The sequence below is a fragment of the Corticium candelabrum genome, chromosome 14 (genome assembly GCF_963422355.1).
Source record: "Corticium candelabrum chromosome 14, ooCorCand1.1, whole genome shotgun sequence".
Taxonomy (NCBI): domain Eukaryota; kingdom Metazoa; phylum Porifera; class Homoscleromorpha; order Homosclerophorida; family Plakinidae; genus Corticium; species Corticium candelabrum.
In genome coordinates, this window is record NC_085098.1 from 7,718,350 (window position 1) to 7,725,849 (window position 7,500).

At 41.5% G+C, this 7,500-nt stretch overlaps 3 protein-coding genes across 3 annotated transcripts in view; all 3 read right to left on the minus strand.

Moving 5' to 3' along the window:
• LOC134189485 (translation factor GUF1 homolog, mitochondrial-like) overlaps positions 1-5,965 on the minus strand; it is a 10,572-nt gene extending 4,607 nt beyond the window's left edge. Inside the window, exons 1-9 of the mRNA XM_062657768.1 lie at positions 5,779-5,965; positions 5,614-5,725; positions 5,345-5,430; positions 5,224-5,286; positions 5,071-5,151; positions 2,996-3,157; positions 2,541-2,605; positions 2,358-2,470; positions 3-93 (exon numbers count right to left, since the gene is read on the minus strand). Of these exons, the coding sequence (XP_062513752.1) occupies positions 3-93; positions 2,358-2,470; positions 2,541-2,605; positions 2,996-3,157; positions 5,071-5,151; positions 5,224-5,286; positions 5,345-5,430; positions 5,614-5,725; positions 5,779-5,916 (911 nt within the window). The 5' untranslated portion in view covers positions 5,917-5,965. The remainder of the gene's footprint in view (positions 1-2; positions 94-2,357; positions 2,471-2,540; positions 2,606-2,995; positions 3,158-5,070; positions 5,152-5,223; positions 5,287-5,344; positions 5,431-5,613; positions 5,726-5,778) is intronic.
• Positions 3,616-4,943, minus strand: LOC134189487 (uncharacterized). Its single transcript, XM_062657771.1, has one exon. The coding sequence runs from the start codon at positions 4,932-4,934 to the stop codon at positions 3,945-3,947; it is 990 nt and encodes a 329-aa protein (XP_062513755.1). The 5' UTR covers positions 4,935-4,943; the 3' UTR covers positions 3,616-3,944.
• A 236-nt stretch (positions 5,966-6,201) lies between the features above and the next one.
• Positions 6,202-7,500, minus strand: part of LOC134189745 (nucleoside diphosphate kinase-like) — a 2,209-nt gene continuing 910 nt past the window's right edge. The window contains exons 3-5 of the mRNA XM_062658112.1: positions 6,996-7,055; positions 6,882-6,934; positions 6,202-6,410 (exon numbers count right to left, since the gene is read on the minus strand). Of these exons, the coding sequence (XP_062514096.1) occupies positions 6,293-6,410; positions 6,882-6,934; positions 6,996-7,055 (231 nt within the window). The 3' untranslated portion in view covers positions 6,202-6,292. The remainder of the gene's footprint in view (positions 6,411-6,881; positions 6,935-6,995; positions 7,056-7,500) is intronic.

Consider the following 7,500-nt stretch of genomic DNA (forward strand, 5'->3'; position numbering starts at 1 on the left):
ACAAAGCTCCTGTTGGAGTCTCATTGGGATGCATGATGCCAAGCTTGGAAACTGTATACAACTTTTGACTGCTGGCTGACACAATCTGATCTCCTAGACAATCAAATTGTACATTAATTAGTTAAGTAAATATTGGGAGATAATGATTGTGATGTAGAACGTGATGTGCTGACTGGTGGCACGGTTGGTGCATAGGTGTGCATGGCATCATACTACATGCAAATTGGGTAACATGGAGAGAATGATTGGACTGCTTGCTGACATGGTTGGGAATGTAGATCGGTAAATAGATACAATCGATTGGTTGAAGACAGAGTAGACAGATAGATAGATAAGTAGAGATGGATAGACAGACAGACAGACAGACAGACAAACCGACAGACAAACAGATAGACAAACAAACAGACGGACAGACAGACAGATCAACGGACGGACAGACAGACAGACAGATACACAGATCAACAGACAGACAGACAGACAGACAGACAGACAGACAAACAGACAGAGACAGACAGACAGACAGACAGACAGACAGACAGCAACCTAAGTTGATAATTTCTTAGAGACCCTTGTGGGTCTAATTGATATATAACGGACTTTCATATCTATAGCTTGTAATAGTACATATGTATGAAATATAAAGATTTGACAGACAGACAGACAGACAGACAGACAGACACAGACAGACAGACACAGACAAACAAACAGACAGACGGATAGACAGACAGACAGATACACAGATGAACAGACAGACAGACAGACAGACAGACAGAAGACGGAAAATACAGCAAAGAGATTGATGCTATGGGAAATGCATCCAATTGCATCCCTCTGGTTTTTTAGCATTATGGCCACTGGGAATGGAAGGCCCACCAATTTCTACATCATCTGTCCCTATTATCTGTAGATGAAGATGGACACCCAAACAGTGGCGAGTTCAGGGCATACTGGAGACGCTGCCTGTCCCTTAGCCTCCAGAGATGCAACGCACAAGTGCTCTCAAGAAAACTACGTAGACTTTCTTTTAGCAAGAACAGTTGTACTGCTTATAGCGTACAGTTAATTAATCGTCCTACGTAGTAAGCAGCTGTAAGGGTCGCCGGACATTTAGAATGTAATAGTGTTGAATTTTAAATATATGTATTGACAGACAGACAGACAGACAGACAGACAGACAGACAGACAGACAGACTGACAGACAGACAGATAGACAGACAGTAGACTGTAATAATGTCTTGTATAAGAAATATATGTATTGACAAACAGACAAACAGACAGACAGACAGAAAAAAGACAGACAAACAAACAAACAGACAGACAGACACACACAAACAAAAGAAAATAGACAGACAGACAAACAGACAGACAGACAGACAGACAGACAGACAGACAGACAGACAGACAGACAGACAGACACACAGACAGACAGACACACAGACAGACAGACAGACAGACAGACAGACAGACAGACAGACAGACACAGGAGCCTCCAAATCCACCATCGACGGGAGCCAAGGAACAGATATGTCACTTCAGATTGCAGGCCTGACATTGTCATGTTCGATTCTGAATCAGCTTCCAACCTCGACCTGGACATCTCTCTAGCCCACCCTTGGAGTGCGGATGCATTTCCAAGCTCTGCTGATAGAACAGGCGTCGCTGCTAAACAACGAGAGAATAGGAAGGCGGCAAAATACAGCCAACAAAAGCTCCCTGGGACTTCAGTTCTCAAAGCCATCCCCTTGGTATTCGAACATTTCGGTGCATGGGGAGAAGAGGCCAGGAACTTCTTGCGAAAGCTAGCAGCTTTCTCATCAGACGAAGTTGGTCAGCCAAACGCACCGGAATTTGTGGACTTCTGGCGTAAACGATTTTCAGTGCAGCTGCAAAAGTGCAACGCACGGGTCATTCAGAAGAAATTGAATGTGTTGTGTGGTGGGTGTCAGATTCCCGAGTCACTCAGCACTCAATTCTTTTATCATTAGTGTACTTTTAGTTGTCTCTTTTGCCTCAGAAAATATGTATACACTTACCTATGAACACTATAAAGCATTTAGCTTTAGTCGAGTAGTTTCTGCTGTGATGTATGATAGTGTGATTGTAAGAAATAAATGATTCTTGACAGAGAGACAGACAGACAGACAGACAGACACAGGCAAAATAACAGAAAGAAAAATGACAGATACACAAACAAACAGACAGACAGCTAACAAACAAGTAATAGACAATTTGCAAAACAAACAACAACAAACACAAAAAATTACCAACAAAAAAAAGAAAAGACCTAATAATACAATCAACATGTCAGGATGTTAGAGAGTAACATCAACCAATCACAACTAGAGCACATGTCTTGCCTTCTCTAATGTGACCATCCAGAATAGCCATAAGACAAACTACTCCCCTAAAATGATCAAACCATAAATCAAACAGCAAGGCCTTGAGATGACCGTCTTGTCTGGCTTGAAGTCTAAAATGTCAACACAGAGAAACTGATGTCAACAAAGTGTTGCTGTATTGTAGCAATCAAGTGACTATACGCAGGAATTCTTTCAATAATAACAGAAAGGATGTTTGAGACGCCAAGTCCACTTTTGGCTGACACCTGCAGTAGAGGAAGACACACACAGTGACACGCACATGCACACACACACACACACACACACACACACACACACACACACACACACACGCATGCATGCATGCATGCACACACTCACACACACACATGTACACATGCATACACACGTGCATGCATACACATGTGCGTGCATGCACACACTCACACACATGCACATGTACACATGCATACACACGTGTGTGCACACACATACACACACACACACACAAACAAACAAACAAACACAGACACACATACTCACATACAAACAAACACACACTCACATGCAAACAAATACACACACACACACACACACCACCACCACCACCAACAACAACAACAACAACAACAACAAATGGAATATTTGAAACAAACCTCTATGACATCATTCGGATTGACATTGAATAGATTTACCAACTGCTTCGTAACCTGTTCAACATTCGCTTGCTTCAGATCAATTTTATTCAAAACAGGAATGACAGTCAAGTTGGCATCAACAGCCAGACGATAGTTGGCCACAGTCTGAGCCTGCACACCCTGCACATGCACACACATGCAATTCAATCAACACACGTTATGACAACACCATGGATGGCCACAAACAATTTGAAGAGACAAAATTACAATGACATAATGGCCTGTGCTTGTGCACGTGTGTGTGTGTGTGTGTGTGTGTGTGTGTGTGTGTGTGTGAGTGTGTGTTGTGTGTGTGTGTGTGTGTGTGTGTGTGTGTGTGTGTGTGTGTTTGTGTGTGTGCATGCACAAGTGTATCTGTGTGCCTGTCTCTGTGTATGTCTGTCTGTATGTTTGTCTATCTGTCTGTCTGTATGTCTGTATGTATGTCTGTCTGTCCGTCCAACTGTCTGTCTGTCTGTCCATCTGTCTGTTTGTCTATCTGTACATTTGTCTGTCTGTCTGTCTGTCTGTCTGTCTGTCTGTCTGTCATCTATTTCTTACATCAAACTATGATACAATTCTGCAAAGAACTACAGTAATACAACTAGACTAATGTTTATTGAAAGCTAACATTACAGCAAACTAAAACACTTATATATAACTAAGACTAATGAAGAAAAAATTGGGTGCTGAGAGAGTCAGGCCTCTCAGACCCACCACACAACATGCTAAGTTCCTTAGCTATGACTTTAACATTACACTTCTGTAATTGTACGAAGAATCTTTTTCTCCAAAAATCTAAAAATTCCGCAACATTAGGTCTTCCTGCTTCATCTGATGAAAAGGCTGTCAGTTTCTGCAAAAATTTTCTTGCCTCTTCTCCCCATAATCTAAAATGTTCCATAACCAGTGGAACGACTTCGACTACTCAGCTTCCAGGCAGTTTGTGTTGTTCGTACTTGGCCATCTTTCTGGTTTCTCTTCGATTAGCTGCAACCCCTGTTGCCTCAGCAGAGCTTGGGAAAACATCTGAGCTCCAAGGGTGTGCCAATGAGATGTCAAGATCAAGATTAGCACCCGACTCAGCATCAAACATGATAATGTCAGGTCTACATTCAGAGTTAGTATACCTGTTTCTTGACTCACGACAATGGTGAATTCGCAGACTTCTAAGGCATTCCAACCACACTCCAGCAATAGACTCATGGGACCAAATAGAGCCTCCCCTTGTCTTGCAGGTAAGTAAGTGGTATCCACTGTCATCTATTGATGCATTGCAATTACAAGGCTCTACCCATTTTGAAATGGTGATAGGCAGACCCAATCTCAAACGGCACGCGAAGCAAAATTCGCAAGGGTTGAGTGCGAAACCGTATGAAGTTGGTAGTGCATGCAACCATGCGCCTGCGCTCTTTCCTTGAAGAGAACGAAACCTTGCTTCATCTCTTGCAGTTGGAGCTGCATCAACCAAGTGCTGGAAATCTTCTTTGAAATTAGAAATGGACAATTGATGTTGTAGCTTTTTAATTCCTTTATAATCTGAGATCTTCTTGTTGGTTGAAAGGTATGATCGAAAAGCATGTTCAACGGGGCTAGATGCATCACAAGTGAATATGTCCATGATGACTTTCAGATGTAGGAAACAAGATGGTAGCTCAGATATGGTATTGGACCACGAAGCAACAAAAACAGAACAAGCGATGGAAGATAGCGGGGTTAGACCAAATCCACCCATACGAATAGGGAGACATGCTTGTTTCCAGACCTGATCATCCACAAATGTTTCACCAAGAAGATGAACAAATGTTTTTCGAGATTGAAAATCTTGGATGGACATAGCTTCAGATAGCAAGGTAGGCTCCACAGATCTAGCCAAATGATCAAGTCTAGGAATATGACAATGTCTTAGAAGTAGCATTGAATTTTGCTGATCTTCTGTCTGTCTGTCTGTCTGTCTGTCTGTCTGTTTTCATCGTTTGTTGCCAACTGCATCACAAACCACTTCCTCTCAAACAACCCAAATGCACAAATACACATTGCACTAAATCTCCAACCTGTGCAGCATCAACTAGCAGCACAACACCTTGACAAGCAGCCAACGACCGAGAAACCTCATACGAAAAGTCCACATGACCCTACGGCACAGCACAAACATATCACACGTTAACAACAAACTAACACAACACACAGCTGTGATCACATCATACAGGAGTATCTATGAGGTTTAACATGTACATGCTGCCATGATGCTTGTGAAATAGAGTTGCCGTCTATCAAATGCAAAGTTGACATATGAATGCAAACAACGATAGAAGAGAGTGAGCGCACTTGAGCTTTGACTGTGATGCCTCGTTCTCTCTCAACTTGCAATTTGTCTAGTACTTGTTGGTTTTTGTTGTCTGTTGATATCACTCCTACACCATAATATATTAATATAAATTAATGCCAATATTAATATCAATACTAGTGTGTGTGTCCGTGTGTGTGTGTCCGTGTGTGTGTGTGTGTGTGTGTGTGTGTGTGTGTGTGTGTGTGTGTCCGTGTGTGTGTGTGTGTGTGTGTGTGTGTGTGTAGATTCATTTTCTGATTGTTTTTACCTGTAATCTCAAGCAGTCTGTCTGCCAGTGTGCTCTTTCCATGGTCCACATGAGCAACAATACTAAAATTCCTAATTCTATCAACCGGAACTTCTGCCGCCATCAAAGCAATCTAAAATGCATCCAAACATGATTTAAATTAAAATAATTTTTTAATTTAATTACATTGTGTGACATCCGACAACGCCCTACTGATCGCTTGCTGTGATTCGGAAATCTCATGTTTAAGCGTGCCCCTAAAGGGAGCCCCAACAAAACTAAAACGTGTCGATGCCGCGGAAACACTTTAATAATACACGACATGCTTAATTAAAGTGAACAGAGAACAAATAACGAGAGATCTATCGAATCAAATAAGATCACGTGCAAGGGTTGGGTTACCGCGCGCTAGCCTCGTACACCCAGACCTTGGTAAAAGTAGTACCTCGACCGCAATTCACCCGATGCGTAATTGAGGCTTAAACCCGGTGTCCAAATCATACAAACTTATAGGTAAAAAGTACACCGAGTGTAAGGCAAGTGTTGCAAATCACGTTGGCGTTATGGAGTACGCTAGGCGCTTTTACTAACGCGCGCTAACGACACAGATTTGCGTACACACAATTTATTCAAATTCCTCAATCAAAGGATTCTTTGATTTGACCACATTATGTGTCATATTCAATCCCAACTGACTGAATTACTCGTAAACAGAAGATTCAACTGCTCGCTCCCAGTCAAACAATTCCTCGTCTTTGAACCACAATTTGATCTCTCTCTTAGCCGTCTCAACAGAATCACTAGCATGGACCATATTCCTAAGACAGAAACGTCGTTAGTTATATTATAAATAGAAAAACTAATAATACATAAAAAGTTTGACAAACAAATATACACACATACATACATGTACACTACAAAGTAATGTGGTGTGTGTGTGTGTGTGTGTGTGTGTGTGTGTGTGTGTGTGTGTGTGTGTGTAAGTGTGCGTGCACGTGTGTGTGTGTGTGTGTGTGTGTGTGTTGTGTGTGTGTGTGTGTGTGCACATGCACGTGTGTGTGTGTGTGTGTGTGTGTGTGTGTGTGTGTGTGTGTGTGTGTGTGTGTGTGTGTGTTATGTATATAGGGTTGTTAGACACACACAAAACAGACAAACCAAAAGACATACAGACAGTCGTAAGAGCAAGCACGCAGATAATCAGACAGATACAAACAAACAAGACAACACCTACACATAAATACATACAAACAAACACAAATAACTAATAAAATAATCTTGCACAGACTGACCTTCCCAAATCAATAGCAAAGTCACCGCGTATTGTTCCAGGAGAAGAATTTGCCTAATAGTTGATATCAAATAATTAACATCCACACAATACAATAGTAGAGGAAAAAACAAACAGGATCAGTTTCTCCCAGCATACGTCTCACAGTGGCAACGACACCTTTACCTTGCCACACCTAAAACACAACCAACTGATAAAGTAATCAATCATACATGTTAATTAAGCTCCACAGCTTTATGGTGCAAACAGCTAGGTTACACTGCAGCAAAATAATGGTCTCTTCAAGTAAGAAACATGGCTCCTTTATGAGATTGGTCAACATGAAATTGCTAAACGTGCACACACACACACACACACACACACACGGATGGACAAACAAACACACACATAAACACAAATATGGACAAACACACATGCACACGCATGGACAAACACACACACATATGGACACACACACACATATATTGAAACAAACACACATACACACAAACAGATAGACAAACAAACACACACACAAATAGACAAACAAACATACACACAGATAGATAAACAAACAAACACACACACACACACACAAACACACAGATGGACAAACACATATATTAATTAGAACACACACA

Coding starts and splice junctions, on each gene's coding strand:
- LOC134189487 (XM_062657771.1), bottom strand. CDS start 4,934: ATGCTACTTCTAAGACATTGTCATATTCCTAGACTTGATCATTTGGCT.